At 40.6% G+C, this 17,064-nt stretch overlaps 1 protein-coding gene across 1 annotated transcript in view; it reads right to left on the reverse strand.

The window, feature by feature from the left end:
- Positions 1-1,570: 1,570 nt before the first annotated feature.
- tbkbp1 (TBK1 binding protein 1) overlaps positions 1,571-17,064 on the reverse strand; it is a 67,614-nt gene continuing 52,120 nt past the window's right edge. Inside the window, exons 8-10 of the mRNA XM_039787939.1 lie at positions 9,722-9,837; positions 5,433-6,214; positions 1,571-3,809 (exon numbers count right to left, since the gene is read on the reverse strand). Coding sequence (XP_039643873.1) covers positions 3,681-3,809; positions 5,433-6,214; positions 9,722-9,837 — 1,027 coding nt within the window. The 3' untranslated portion in view covers positions 1,571-3,680. The remainder of the gene's footprint in view (positions 3,810-5,432; positions 6,215-9,721; positions 9,838-17,064) is intronic.

Raw genomic sequence — 17,064 nt, forward strand, 5'->3', positions numbered from 1 at the left:
ATCATATCATGTGACAAAGCCTGAAAGTGCACACTTTAACACATCCCACAGCTGAAAACAAGCAGATTTGTATCTGTAGGCTGTAGTTGGATATTAGCTGACTAGAGGACATATCACTATGTAGTGAGTAAAAGAGGAAAAGTGTAGGGTAGTACTTGTATATAACTCGCGTATAATTCATAAATCGCGTGGTGGTGGCTAGGATTATATATATATATACTGATTTACAGACACTCCAATTTGAAGTTGTTGAATAATAGAGTACACATTGCATTAGCCTTACACACTTGCAAAATACCTGTCTGTACACAACTTTTAAATATTTCTTTTTACACCGACTGATATAAGAACATACATACAGTATAGAATAATTGGGCGTCATTGAACCCCGCTTCGATTTTATGGTCTCCGTACTACCTTGACGTTTTTATTGTACACCTCAGGATGTAGTTCTCTTAAGGAGCATTCCAGTTCATTTCAGTTTGGTTCTGTCAGTTACAATAATCACCAGGTGAATTTGCTTAAATCTCTGAGCTAAAAACAAGTCTGATGGGACAAAAAACACATACCACACACCTTCTTTCTTGTGTAATTCTGAAGAGTTTTCAGGGTTTCCCCAGGACGTGGTTAGTGGAGGTGGTAGGTGCATTTCCCATTTGTAAAAAGTATGTTATTTTTTTGTTTTTTTTTAATTCACAACATTGCAACATGCTTTTTCTTAAAAGTATGATGGATCAATCAATGAATGTTACCTGCTGAGCTGAATCCAACAAATCCTGACGCATCTCGTCTTGTGAGGAATTCAGTTACTGGGCTCACTCCTTAAATACCTCTGCTTGTTTTCTGTTTCAAAGTACAATCATTTCTTCTGATGTTGGTCTTTATTCCAGGCGAGACAAAGCGCCTCTACTGTAATACGCTGCAGAAAACACACTTTTTTCTAAGGCCTCTAAAATAACTAACATGAAACTGTCTAAAGGCCTGCTCGCACCAGGGTTTAAAATGATTAAAATTCAACCTGGGTGAACTTTGACCCACACATTTGTACCATTGGCCAACACCAAGCTGTTTTGACAGTGTTGACCTTTTGAGGGAACACAAAGCATGAGATTTCAAAATGGAGAACGCCCTCGTAGCTTATTAGCTGTGTTGCACCATTCACTTTCATTTAACTAGTAAAAACTGCTCTACAAAGGAGGAATGGTTTGCAGACATTCGAGTCAATGGTACAAATACTTCTTTTAAAGCAACACCAAAGATTCTTTTGTACCTTTTTAAAAAAATGTTTCCAAAATCGTTTCAGTGGTTCATCAACTCGTAACTGGGTGAACGGCACTTCTGCATTCGCTTTGCAGCCCTCTATCGGCTATAACCGCAAGTTTGCCACATAGGGTAGCGGATCTGTAGTTCGAATGACTGAGGTAATGGACAATTCCGCTTCCAACCTGTAGTGGGAACCGAAGAGGAAAAGTGCTTTGGTGTTGCTTTAAATAAACTGTGTGGACCTATTGTCCTGTTAGTGACCGAGATAAGCTAATTAGCTAACACGTTTGCTAACAGGTTGGAGCGATTTAATTTTCCTCCTCAAAACCTTTTTTATTGGACAAAATGTAAAGCAAAGTACAAATAGCTATGTCTGTGCTGTCCCAGATCTCAGCAATCATCATAACCAACAGAACCAGTGTCCAAACCCACTAAAATAAGGTCCAAGTGGTAATACACCAGTTATCCTTTTATCTGATATGCCTCATCCCCCCGTTGGTAAACTCTTTACCTTTTTTTTTTTTATAAGAAGTCATAGCCTAGAGCAGAGCATCCAGAGCTTTTAGGGATTCAATGTGTTGCTCAAGAGTACTTGGACATGAAACCTTACATGTCCTACAACATCCTGCTGCCACAATCACTGCCCTATGTGCTCTAATCTACATTTCATCTCCTCAGTAACTTCCAGTTTAAATGCATGGGTGGGTGTGTAGGGACATCCCCTACATTAGAAACTGCACATGGAACTGAAAGCCTCAGATTAGCTGACATCAGTATAACTTTTGTTGTTTTTTTTTCTTTTCTCTTTTTCAAAAAGAAGTTCAAGTCCCACAAGCAGATCTCAAGTTAAGATTCCACTTGTGATAAAAATGAAACCCATGTATCAAAAGAAGAGTATTGTCATTGTTGAAACCCTGCAGAGATAATTTTGCTGTTTGGAGATAAAGTTTTTTTGTCTCAGATCTCCAAGATAGAAATATAGTACAGTTAGAAATTATGCCTTTTTTTTCTCAAAGCAGGTCAGAAGTCTTGATCTCATGCAGCCAGCTGAGTGTCTTCTTTTTTCTTTCTTTTCTTTTCTTTTTTTTTAAATTTTTTTTTTTTGTTGGGTGGTCTGGGCAGTCGTGACATCAAACTGTTTGAAGGTCAGATCTTTAGGGAGACCGAGGAGAATCCCACTTGATAATTTGTACAGAAAAATATCCCATGAGGTGGGATTTTGACCTCCATCTCCTCTAATATACAGCAGTGTGCAAGCACATGGGAGAAACACCAACATGAGACGTGGTGCATTAACATTTGCAAAAATATATCTTCATATTTTTTTGCCTTACAGATCGACAATATAAATAGGAAATTATACATCGAAAATATATATTGGGACTGAAAACGGATACATTGTATAGGCTTTGCCAACTTAAAGTGCTAAGATATTTAGATTTTTGAACAAGCCGCAAGCATAAAGGTATATTCTGACTAAAACTTTCCCTTCACTCGCATCAACACCACCGCCCTGCCCTGCAGGGCATCATCATAAAACCGCCATCAGGCTGATCCAAACACACTTTCACATTCATATTCTCCAGCTTGATTTGTCGGTAAATGAAATATGAGACTGGAATGTTTTATACGTTCTTAACTGCCATGAAAACCTTGTTTTCGAGAAGTGAAAGTGAACTGGCATCAAACCCTGATGGCCATACAGAATACCTTCACAGTGTTGTTCTTTCCTCACTTCAGCATCAAAAACTTAAAATCTTCACTCATACAACTATTCTGTCAGATCAATTTAATAAGCCAGCTTCTACCAGATGGCTGCCCTCTGCTCTTACTCCACAAAATCCTCTGCAACATAGTGTACATAGTGTTTCTGTGGTTTTTGTTTGAGGGATAGAAAATGTCCAAGCGTACAGTATTTAAAGCTAAGTGGTGAGAATGGTCTGTCAGAAAGGACGCCTCAGATCTCCCTGATCGTTTACCAATGCACACTGAAACTAACTTTTTGACATGCAGAGCCCTCTGAACCTGCCAGCGTGCCTCTCGTACCTCTTCTTTGGCTTACTTTGCTATAACTAAGTGTACTACACTGTGAAGCGAAAAACAACACGATACCTGAAACTGTCTGAAACCACACAAGACTCACAACAAAACAGCAGCAACCAGAGCCAGGGATTATACAGGCAGAGCTGTCTGAAGGGCGATCGGTAAAGGACTCAGAAGTCCAAGAGAGACCCTGGTTTAAGTACTTCCCAAATATACCAGGCCCCTGCATCCATTTTGCATCCCTATCTATAGATCATCGCACACAGCTAACTGGTGATTCTATGTTTGACTTTCCGTTTGGCCACTCCTGCCAATCTTGTTACCTAATCTATAAGAGGAGAGCGCAGATGTGTGCGGGCTGGTTTCCATGGCAATTAGATCTTGCTGTTCTCCAGGTGGGAGTCAATGTGCTTGATGAGGGCATCGTCAGGGTAACCGATGGGGAATATCAGCTGGCAGAGAGGGCAGCTCCGCATGTCGCTCTCCTCCGTCTCCATCCAGAGCTGCAGGGCAACACACACACACACACACACACACACACACACACACACACACACACACACACACACACACACACACACACACACACACATCAGGATAAAGCACTACATCTTCTACATCTTCACTGGATTGTATTAGTCATTCTGTGGGAGGCGACAAAATTACATTACTACTTGGTGAGTGATCACTTCAGACTTACACAACAGGGTTTTGCCATGAAATAGACCTTTGTAGTAAGTCCAGGTGGAAACTCTCATCCAAGCACTGATTCATTGTGTAATCCAGTTAAATTTAGAAAGAACAATATTTATCAGAGGAATGTCTCAACATCGTGGGAACTATATTTGCTTTCTATCCAAGAAGGAGATGAGAAGATCGACATGGAAGTGCCCTCCAGAACGACACATAAAAGCGTTTTCTGTTCTATCAGCAGGATGACATCATTAGTCAGTGCCAGTGCCTGTAATGGGCCAGTTCACCAGTACTGAGTACCCGCACTTCTGATTTTTGTCCACATGAATACCCTTATTTCTGATTGTTATTTATAGTATTATGAACAGGCTGATATGTAAATTATTTAGTCAGACATTCAGCACCCCCATAGAGCCCGACTGGAATGATCCTTTGTTTCATAACCACATCTTCAGACACTGCGATGATTCGACTGTGTGATTGGTAGTCGAATCAGGCTCCTTAGATTGAATAGTCAATTATTCAGGGTCACCCCCACAAGAAAAAACTTACAAATGTATCCAAGACACATGCAATAATCATGTCATGCAACTGCTAATTTAGGGTACTGTCTAACTCAGGCAATGGTTAGTGCCTTTCAAAACTGTTTAAATCATTTTTACAAAAATAAAGGCATTTTCTAACCTGAGAAATGTTAAAGTTAAGGTTAAAAAAACGCAGTTTTTTTACATGATTTATCTTGTGTGTTTAAGTTAGCGTTGGAGTTATTTCTTGAGTAAAAGCAAGTAATCCCTTTGTGCCGTCTTTTCACTAGCATGGGTTGCCAGATTTGTATGGTGAGCACAGGTTCTTGTTTTGGTCTCTGCACAGGCACGATGGTACCAAACTATGCAACCCTACTTTGAAAAAGCTGTGCACAATATTTGCATTCAGTTGTTGTTTGCCAATAAATAGTTCAGACACTCGCTGTCTCACTCTACAACCACAATAGTTGTTTTTCTGTTCATGTACTGGACAGGTTAAACAAACGAGATGCTCTAAAGATGTTGTTCGGTGTATATTTTCAATTTGGCCAGAGCAGTTTCCCCTTTACGCTAAGCTAGGCTAAACACACTAGATTGATATCAACCTTGTCATGCTCAGAAAGGAAGCGAATAACTGTTTCTGTTTAGTAATTACTTTTTAAGGAACTAGAAAGAGATGTGATAAAGACAGAGGTCTTTAGATGATTGTGACATCGAGTGTGCAAAAGGCTCATTAGCTATTTTCTGTGAAGCAGCTCAGCACTCCCACAGTAACTACAGTTGTGACAAAGTGACAACCAAAAATTGCTTCACTGCTGCAAATTCATAGTTTCAAAATCACTGAAACACGTAGCCATACTATCTCTTTTACGTCGATGTGATCGAGTTTTACACTTTGTTTGAACTCACATTGATTGAAGGCCAGGACTGAGCGTGCTCGGCTGACATGTACCCCGGCTGCGGGTGGCAGCTGAGGTTGTTAGACCTCTGAGGGATGGGGAAGACTGAGCAGGATGCTGGGCCTCTCATGACGCCGCTGGGCACTGCCGAAGAGAGCACGCCCAGCGTCCGTGGTGGGCTGATGGGATGCGGGCAGGTCCACTCCTCCTCATCTTCAGAGGACTGTGGGGGCTGGGGGGCCGGTGTGGAAGGAGGAGGGGGCTCAAAATGCAGGTGGGCCACCTCAGACAGAGGGAATGGCATCTCTCTTGAGTGGCGCATGGAGCTCTCCCCGAGGCCCCCGTCTCCTCCTGCACCACCCTGATGGGGAGACGGGGAGCCTCTGTGCTGCAGTCCGCTGTGAGGAGAGCCCACATGTTGTTGCTGCTGTTTTGCGTAGCCGTCAATGTAGGGCCGAGGCTTAGGCAGGGTGGCAACAGGGTCCAGGGAGAAGCGGGGTGGGCACTGGTAAGCGGAGGGATCAGCAACCTCGGAGTAACTGCGACGGCCCTGGAAGCTGGCCCTCAGGTGCTGGCTGGGTGGCCGGCAGGAGTAAGAGGCCGGACCGCCATTGACGTCCAGCAGGGGTGAGCGGCGGTGCATGTCTGGAGAGAGGCGCACTGGTGAGCGCCTCTGCTGGATTGGGGAGTGGTGTGGCGGAGGTGGGACCGGAGAGTGGCGCTGGGAGATGGGCGAGTGGCGCTGAGATACTGGAGAGTGGCGCTGGTGGTGGATTGGAGAGTGGCGCTGGACTGAGGGAAGGGGAAAAAAAAAACATGGTGTAAAAACACATTTAGAAGAGAAGTTTGGTAACCTGACCAATAGTACAGTATGTGGACACACTTGTGCATTTACTTTTGTGTACTCTTGGTCTGGGGCTGTTCATCATGGTTTGGGGTAGACCCCTTCCTTCTAATTAAAGGACATCTTAATGCTTCTCTATAATACAATTATATTTTAGACAATAGTGTTATTTCAGCTTTGTAGCAACAGTTTGTGTTTCACCTTTTACTGGTTTGACATGACAATGCCCCTGTGCACAAAGCCAACTCCATAAAGAAATGTTCCAGTTTGTTGTGAAAGAACTTCATGAACTTGACTGGCCTGCACTGAGCCCTGACCTTAACCCAATCCAACACCCAACAGTGAGCCAGAACTGATCGCCCAACATCAGTGTTGGACCTAACCAATGCTTTTATGTCTGAATGCGACAAAATCCCAGCAGCAGGTTCAACATCTGGTGGAAAGACTAACAGCAGAATAGTGGCAGATTAATGTTGATGGTTTTGGAACAAGGTGTTCAACACCCGCACATGTGTGTACTGTTCAAGTGTCCACATACTTTTGGCCATGTTGTGTAAGATGCTTCTACAACACTTTTGTACCAAAACAGTCGATATGCATTTTATCAGAAGACATTCATGGCAGTTTAAAAAAGGAAAAACAACTTCCTACAAATGCTGCATCAGGGTATGAATAGAAATACACATTATGTTCCTCTATATATTCATAAAAAGATAAAGATCTGTACAGTTGTACAGTTTTGTGTAATTACAAGATATGTTGATGAGTCAGTCACCACTTCAGCTCCACTTCCCATATCAAAGAGGAAACATCATTTATGGCCGGTTGGTTGAGGAGAAAGGGGAGGGGGGGTGTTTGTGCTCCAAAGCACTCTCAGAGCCTCTGAATGAGATGGAAACAGTCCAGTGGGACTCTTCAGTTCACATTTACTTCTGTAGTATAACACCCAGGAGAGTGTATATGGCTCCACACAAATTCCCACTTCTCTGATTATTTCAGCAATTCACGAAAAATATTTGTTTTGTTGTTAAAGATAGCCAAGAGGCAATTGTATCAGCCACACGATCCTGTAACTAATTACGCAGAAGTGCCACTTAAGTCACATTTTCTAGATTAATGTGAAACAACACGACTTTCGGGAAAAGTGAAACGCAGGTTGGGGTTTTTGTGTGTTCTCCCCACTGTTGGCTGCTTTAAAATGCACAGTAATTTATTGATTTATGCAACATCCTTTTCCAGTTTGGACTATCTACAGCTAAGTAAAAGCAATGCGTGTGATGCTATTTGGTTTGTGGTAGGTAGACTACGCACTGTGTGTGACTGTGTGTGCAGGAAGGGAAAGGTGTTGCTACTGTTTAGTACTTGTACGCTGCTTTGTATGTTAGTTTCCATCTCAAATCACAACCAGAAGTTCTTTGTTTTACGTCATTAGACAGCACATGTAGAACTATAGAGACCTACAGTCATGTATTTAAAGTATTTATTTAATTTAAAAACATACCTGCATCTATCGAAAAAGAAAATTGAACTATTTTATCTCAGTGGTGGAATGAAACTTAACAGTACTTAAGTACAAATTTGAGGTACTTGTACTTGAGTATTTAAATGTCATGCTACTCCACACAGATGGATATATTGTATTTTCTATTCCACCACATGTATTAGTTACCTTGCTTATAGATTTGATATGCAAAACATGATAAGCCTTTATTGTCTCAAATTCATCTTGGGCATTCGAGAGAAATCGCACATAAACATACAGTTAACCTACATAGTAACATAATCATACATTATCTCATCCAATGCTTCAATGAACATCTAATACACCTCACACAACACCCCCTACCTTTTCTCACAATCACAGAAGAGCAGAAGAGAACCCACAACACATTCTCCCCCTCGTATTGCACTTCATTTTGATATTGATTGCACATTTCCCGTTAACTCATGCCGTGGTCAATAACTTATGTATTGCAAAATGCCCAATTGCATAATACCATATCAAATATAACATAGCATATTTATATATAAAAATATTGCACCATCAGGCATTGCACATCCTATAGCCATAAGTACCACAAATATTATTTAGTAGTATTAGTCACATATACATCACTGCAGCCAATACACACATACACATCGTATGTCTTATTATTCATTAATTTGATTGAAATCGGCACAAATGAGAATGTACTGTATACCTGTTAAGTTTGCAGTTTGGTAACCTGTACCTTCTGCCCGAAGGCATCAGCTCATACTCACTATACAGGACGTGATTTGGGTCGTGGGTGATTTTGAGACCCTGTTTCCTCACTGCCTCCTCGAAGAGCTCCTGAATAGGAGTTGGTGGCATTTGGCCAATTTTTTTTCCAGCCCTTTTTATCAAGTTTTGGAGCTGGGATTTTAATTTAATGGGAAGGTTACCGAACCAAGCCATAATGCAATAACTAACAATAGATTCAATGGCTGCCTTGTAAAACAGTAGCATGATATCTTTTTCCACTCCATGAACTCGAAGTTGTCTTAAAAAATATAGACACTGACTTATCTTTGAGCAAACATGCTCCACTTGATGGGACCACTGCAACTGACAGTCTAATTGTATGCCTAAATACTTACATGTTTTTACCTGCTCAACAAGTACACCTTCAATTTGGAGTGTGCATATAGACTTGGGGGCAAAAATCATTTCTTTGGTTTTATTTACATTAAGCGGCAGGTTATGCCTGTTGCACCACTTCACTACCTCCTCTATCTCCTGTTTATAGATAGCAATGTCTGAATCTTTTGTAAGTAGATGGCCGTATCATCTGAAAATGTAATAATGTGGTTATTTCTATATAGATGTTTCTGCAATCATTTGTGTATATTATAAAAAATAAAGGAGAGCTTACACAGCCTTGAGGGGCACCTGTGCTTATGTTCAGAGTATCAGAAAGAGTAGAGTTGACTCTTACCTGCTGCTACCTGTCTGTCAGAAAAGAACCATACCATCTAATAATGAAGGGGTTCACCTCCATCTGTTGTAATTTACATAACAGTGTATGAGGGAGAATACAATTGAATGCAGAGCTGAAGTCCATAAGTAATAATAAAACTTAAGCTGATGGATTTTCAAGGTGCTTTAAGATAGAGCGTACAGGCATCGTCTGTACCCCTGCCATTTTTATAGGCAAATTGGTAAAGGTCCAAGAGATGCTGTACCTCGCTCCTTAGCACTTGGAGAGTATAATTCAATAATATAAAAGTGGAACACTAATGGCGGGCATGTACATTTTTGATTATTTTGCATACTTTCTTTTTGAATGCAGGACTTACCTATAATTACGTATTTTTACAGTGTGGTATTTCTACTTTTACTCAAGGAACTAAATACATCCTCCACCACTGAGGGACTGTGGTGATAGTGACCCAGGATTTCCACATTTTTTATATACAGTGTTTTACATGCTAACCTGGACTAGCCTGCTCATGTGATGCTTTCCTCAGGATCTCCGTCTGCTTGGAGCTCAGCGCTTGGAGGCGTCCCAGCTCCTCTGTTAACTCTGTGTAGGCCAGAGCCAAGTTCACCCTGCGGGAAGGAGGAAGGGAGGCAATTATGTAATTATCATAATAATTGTCATTACAGAATATCACAATGCTGGTGGAATGTTAATGTCTTAAAACTGTAATCTGTTCAAAGCTGGGGATGGCAGTTTTCTGGAAAAGGCAAAAAAAAAAACGCCAGAATTGAAAAACGCCAGCCCCTCCTTTCATACAGTATCCTGTACGAGTTCTAGTCATTCCCTGTTCTGACTAGGATCCTGATGCCGTTATATGGCGGCAATTCTATGAGAATTACCATCATGTTTTCTTTGTAAAGCCCTTTTGAGACAAGCCGTACGAGGCTCTAGCTCGCTACATGAACTTGAATTAGCTGAGACTTTGGCTACGGTTAGCAGAAGGCTAAACTAATACAAAACATTTTCTCTCCATCTCTAAAACGCTTCATCGATACTGACATGCGTTTTATTGCGTTTATTGCCAGACTTTATTTTATTGTTAGATTTTTTTTAATAAGTCTGTCTTCCTTTTTTTTGGGCACTGCTTTGCAGTGTCTGCAGTTGTTGCCAATGCCGGAATAGCAACTTCTTCTGCAGGATTTTAAGGCATTTATTTAGGTTTTTTACCATCTGACGGGGGGGGCACATGTGCATCTGCATTTTGTAGAACAGCCAATATGTAAAGTAAGTAAAGTTTATTTGTATAGCACCTTTCACGGATAAAAATCACAAAGTGCTTCACAATAAAATGCAATACAACACAAGAAGTCACAATACAAGCAAATTGAAATACAAATAGAAAACATAACAAACAACCATAAACCCACTCGAAGTAAAAGCCTGCTTGAACAGCAGTCTTCAGCTGCTTTTTAAAAGATTCGACAGAATCCACACAACGTAGCGAGAGAGGCAAGTCATTCCACAGCCTAGGAGCCACTGCTGGAAATGACCGATCCCCTCTAGTTTTAAAATGAGTGTGGGGAACCACTAATAGCATCTGACCTAATGATCTCAGACTACGGGTGGGGGTATGTAGCTGTATCAAATCAGAGATGTGTATATATGTATCATGTATCATATGTATAATATGAACGTCCTCTCTCTGAAATGACCTGTGATTGGCCAAATTCTCCCGTCACGACCTAGATTTTCCAAAGCCTGAAATCAGAGCCAAGAGGAGCTGCAGACGTCTAGTTCTATGCCCAATGATACAAAAAACTGCCTACCCCAGCTTTAGGTAATCAAAATATATACCATGGATGGAAGTTAATCAGAGTCTTTATTTAATATTGTAAGATTTATGGAAGTGCATCACAAATCCACACGCGTCTCCATCTCCTCTTCAAACTGAATGAGCTCTGCAGCACTGACACAGCCTCACAAATCCGCCCGGCTAATTGAGAGGCTTACATGCTTTATATTTTTAGAGTGCAAGTCACGGCGCATAATTTGAAGTGCATAAAATCGCACCATTTAATGCAAGATGTGTCATGACTCTCCCAGGGGCCGCACTGACGGAGCAACTCTCTCTCCGAGAACCGTAAACAAAAGCTGTGTCTTTTTTGGCTTCTGTGTCTTCTAACCATGGCAACGAGCTGACTTTGAGTCAAATCATTAGCTCGAAACTGATCTGAGTCCGACAATATAAATTACTGTCAGGCAAGAAATATACAAGTAGATATTAGGAATAATCTCCGTGTGTCTTGAAGCATGTATTCGATAGCTTAGATGGGATAATTGGTGATCAGTGATCAGTATGTGGTTAATAGCAGAGAGATCTGTAGGTTGAGGAGGAGGATTTTTTTTTTTTCAGTATAGAGAGAAGCAACTATAGTAGTTAGTCACTGCCGACGCCATGCATCTGCCCTCAAATCTGATAAGGTGTCCGTTATCTCAAATGTCTAACCAATTTTTGTAAACTCCCCAGTCTTGACCTGAAATTCACTCATTTCAGCACTGACAGCGGTAGATTAGAATGTTAATTGCGCGACTGGCGAGACGTGAAAGTCACAAATCTAACTTCAAATCTGTTAAGATAATCAGTTTTATCTTGCCAGCCTGAGTCAACTTCTTGTATCTAGACCTTTCAGAGGTCTGATTAGTTTCATAAGTGCAATAACAAATGTATTCACAGGATATTAGACTTTGACACTGCACTGAACCTTAAATACTCATCAAAAACCATCTTGCCCTTCTATCCTCTCTTTCCTTTACAAAAGGTTTCTGTTTTTTTAAGTAGCATTTTAACGTTTTTGCGATGTTTTTCTTAACTTTTTTCAATGTTTTTAATGAATTGCCTTTTTGCGTGGGTTCTTAAAAAAAAAACCTCTTATGAGGGCAAAGGTTCAGTCAACTTTAACACCTGCCACTCATGATGAATGGAACGATACAGTTACCAAAGTGCCAGATCGTTGCCAGGCTCAGATCTGATAACCATGTTTATCCTCTTTGTTGATGAGAATTTGACTCAGCTCATTCCTCCATTAAGATTGTGACAGATAAAAAACACGTTTGCATATCCTGGGGATTTTTACATAAATAGGAATAGATTTCAATGCAGCACCAGCAAAAAGAAAAGAAAACCCATATGTATCCTGCCTACACAGCAAATAAAACAAACACCCGCGCACTAACTGAGTCTTTGCACTGCATATTTTTGTACAAGTAGCGGTAGATAATTTTTTCCTCTGAACTACAATCTAATTCTTTTTTACATTTCCATATATCTGCAAAGACGTGCACTGAAAAACATGCTTGCTGTGATGCTTCTTCACACATTGTTCCCACGACACGGTGCTACACGTTCATCATCCCAAAATCATTTAAAATAAAGTTTGAGACTCCATTTCAAGGAAGCTCACAATTTAAAAAAAATAAACAACTGAAAATAAGTCATAACTTCCACTGGTTAGTTGGCTTTTGCGAGTGGCCCACCTAGTTTTCCACCAACTCTTCTATGACTCAAACAGAGTGGGGCACCAAACCCCCTTTAACCCCCCACCTTAGAACAAACAACATCCTTCTTTGTGGTAAAAGTCGGTGGAACCTGGTGCTTTACATTGAAGTGATTCACAATCATCTAAAATCTCCTGCAAACGTATACATACATTTTACTGCATCAGTAGGAAAACAAAAACTATTGCGTTACTTACTGGCATGGTGGGTGGAGCATGTAGTAGGCTATAATGTGAGAGTTCCCAGAAAAATACATTTATCCGCTCTACTCCCGGTGACCCTCATCTCCAGCTCTCCTTTGACTTCTTTCTTTCTAATCGCAGCTGTATACTGAATTTCTTGCCAGTTAAGATTCATGCCCCTCTTCCTTTTTCACACTTACTACTATCTCACTTTTCAATTTTGCTTGTGTGTTTTGACAATCTGTGTCAGAGGTCCGGGTCAGGCTGCAACACCTCTCGCTCCCGGCCCTTGCGTAGTAAGGCAGACGTGTGAACATCTGCGCACGAGTGCACACGCGTTTAACCGAGTTTCTCAATCATTTTCATTCAATTCAACTTTAGAAAGTGTTTTGAAAAGAGGTCCCGTGTTTGTTTGTTTTCTCTGCCATGTCTAAAAATAAGTTCAGAAATTTGCACGCGCCGGTTCTTGTTTCCCTTTTCTTCACTTTGTATGCGCGAACATACTGCACAATGTACAGTACCGTGCGTAGGAGGGGTGTGATAATGCAGATGCAGCATTGATGAAAGATACGTGCCGCTGAATTGATCAGATAAAACGTTTTTTAAATGTGCGTTTGTGGGAGATGAATTGAAGAGCGTGTGGGCAGAAATCTGACCTGTGATCCGACCTTTCAAAGAATGAGCTGTCACTGCAGCTGCCTGCGTGATCTGAGCTCCTCTGTTAGCTACAACTTAAAGTAATAATACATTTTCCTTTTCAAGGGAGGGGGGGGGGGGGTCTAACAGGTAAATACATGGTGGTAAGGGCGATGTGTCGATCCCAAATATTCTTGTTAACTTGTCACTGTGTGGTTGTGCTTTCTGGAAAAAGAAATGTTCATTGTAGCCTACTTAAAAGAAATGAACAAACTGAATTTGGGTCTTCGCTGCAAGCCTCCTGCCTCATGGAGGGCAGGTGTTAAATGGTGGGGGCTTTTCACCCTCGCATGAAGCACTTTCAGCCGAACACAGAGAGGTGTCAAACTGTCCTCACACACAAGTCATAGTGCGCCAAAACATTCATTGTGTTAAGCTTTGCTACCTTTGGGGCTAGATTTGCAATTAAAATGTTCAAAAATGGATTTCCAAAAAGTGCACTTGGTTTTAAAAGCCAGGCTCTATTTCAGGCAGAATAAAGTTTTCTAAACTTTTTTTTTTTTTCTCAAATTTCCAACAAGAAATGGGAGATCAATTTAAAATCATCAGGTCTGTCGTGATTTATTGGAAACTGCTCATATTTTATGAAAGCTGAAGAGGGATTAGTCAGTCACTCTACTGAATTAAAGAGGGGGGGGGTTACTGCCAGGTGGCTGCCAACATCTATAGCCGTGTGGCTTGTGGTTGGTGAGGGCAGCTCATTTACGTATTGCTAGTTATGAGTGAGGCACATGAAAATCCACAAATGTAGTCATGAAAACTGTGACAGGTTCTAGGATTAGACAGCTCTTATGAAACAGAAACATTTTCAAAACGAGAACAAACAAGATCAATTTCTTTTTGTTTTGTTTTTTAGGTGAAACTTTCATGAATCGATCAATTGAATTGCTGGTATATCAACAGTTTCAGTGTACAGGAGAAGCTTTAAAAGTATCACAATGAAATGAAGTTACTGACAAAAGCCTCCATTTTTAAATACCAGCAATTTCCTCCAACAGACTCTCCTAAAGTGCTGATGATTATTAGGACAAAGCTGGGGTTAATGTGCTCCACAGCCAGGGGAACAATGTGAAAGTACAGTTACTTAAAGCGTAACTCTCGCCAAAATGCAACCTAGGGTCTTTTTGTGAATCTACCCGAGTCAAACTTTCATTTAAAAGCATATTTAGGACGGAAGCGTCACTTTTAAGATTTACTGTATTCTCGTTTTCGGTCAAATAGCCTTTTGAATGGGAGTGGTAGGGGCACTTTTAGCCTCAAAATAGCTATTTTAAAACACTAAGAAGGCTCGACACAACATGAAACTTTGCTCGAAGTATCACCAGGGGCTCTACACCTTAACGAAAGCGTTGACAACATTGTTTGTGGACCCAGAGTTTACTAAAAAAGTTTTTGAACAACTCACCGTAGCTCTTGTTGTTTCCGGCCGCTACCACCTCGGCAGTCAAAACGATATCAAAACAAGTAGCCACAGATTTCGTAGATCCCTTGTGGACCGGTGTAGTTAAGGTGTAGAGCCCCTGGTGATACCTCGAGAAAAATGTCATGTTGTGTCGAGCCTTCTTAGTGTTTTAAAAATAGCTATTTTGAGGCTAGCACGAAAGTGCGCCCAGTCTTGTATAAAGTACTCGAAAGCAATACTTAAAGTAAAAGTACAAGTATCTTACCAGAAAATGACTTTGGTAGAAGTAAAAGTCTCCTTTTTAGAATATTACTTGAGCAAAAGTCTTAACGTAGATAATATTTAAGGTACTTAAGTATCAAAAGTAATTTTCTGATATTAAATGTACTTAAGTATTAGAAGTAAAAGTAAAAAAATGTTGATTATGAACTTTATGGCCAAAGGGGTGTAATGTTATCTTCATCACCACTGTTGTCGGGGTGGTCATCGTCTGTTACCATGGCGGCAGAGCCTGCACCAGGTGCTTCCATGACACTATCAGTCATTATGCTTCCTCCTCTTCTTCTTTAGTGTTGGCCTATGTTTTTATTTTTTTATTTTTTGCCGCTTGGCAACAAACAGGCATTAGGTCACAAAATGGAATGGAGGGTGCATTATCTTAGCAATTTAGGAGCAATGATTCGCCAAACCTGCTTGTTGCCAGTGTAACAAATGACTTCTGATTTTATTTTGTAGTAACGAGTAACTAAGATGCTTAGGGGGAATGTAGTGGAGTAAAACTATACATTTTATTTAGAAACTGTAGTGGAGTAAAAGTAAAAGTTTCCGGAAATATAATTAACGAAGTAAAGTACAGATACGTGAAAATTCGTGAAAGTATTTGTACTTTGTTACATTAGGCTACAACACTGAGTGCGCCTAGCACTCCCATTCAAAAGGCCATTTGACCGAAAAACGTGGCGCTTCCATCCTAAATATGCTTTTAAACAAACGTTTGACTCGCATACATTTACAAAAAGACCCTAGGTTGCATTTTGGTGAGAGTTACGCTTTAAGGTACTTTACTTGAGTCTTTCCATTATATGCAACTTTATAGTTCTACTCTATTACTCTCCTCTCAGAGGTAAATAGCATTCAGCCATCTGACAGTTTTGGTTACTTTTCAGTTTCAGTTTTTCATCCCCTTCCTGTCCAGTGAAAACTGTTGAAAAATGTTGGATATTTGTGATACATTGTAGGATGAAGTGTCCTTTTATGTGTTGAGACAATTCTACTACTACTTCTTAAGTTACATGAAGTCTTAAAAAAGCCTCTTGGATCAGCTGGAAAATGTATCGACACAAAGGTGAAAGCAGGGCTGTTTTTCTGACACCATGAAAAGTTTTAAAACTTTTTAGAGATACGTGGTTCTCACAGGACAGCGACGCACAAACATATGATGATCTTATAGAATATGATGCATTGCTGTAGTTTAAACTAGCCAACAGTATATAAAGGAGTTAAAATGAACACAACCTTAAACATCTACAGCAGGAAAATGAAACATGAATGCAGCAGGAATATTAATCCAGAAACATCAGATATAATGGGAAAACTCTGACAGGGAACATTTTACTGCACTGAGACTTAAAGGTCCAATGTGTAGAAATTTCTCCCATCTAGATCATAAATCGCAATCAACTCTCTCGCACCACGCAGTTAAAAAGTATGTATTACAACTACGGTAGCCTCCGGTCTCTTGGTCTTTTCAATCTCCTTTTTCTTTTTCTGGGCAAAGAAGAAGACTTCTGTTCCTGAAATTTGGATTTTGAATACGTGTGGTCCTCCATGTTTCCTTCTTCAAACTTGCTGGGGGCCAGGAAGCTACGATACCCGTTAGCAGCATTAGCAGCACCTGTGAGTTTATCATGTGACAGCGAAAACGCAAAAGGCAGAACATGTCCTGTATGTCCCTTACCGGCTAACGTATTTCAAGATGGCGCATGAATATGGAGCGTCTACCCCAGTTCATGCAAATGCAA

This window comes from Perca fluviatilis, chromosome 21, assembly GCF_010015445.1.
Source record: "Perca fluviatilis chromosome 21, GENO_Pfluv_1.0, whole genome shotgun sequence".
Classification (NCBI taxonomy): Eukaryota; Metazoa; Chordata; class Actinopteri; order Perciformes; family Percidae; genus Perca; species Perca fluviatilis.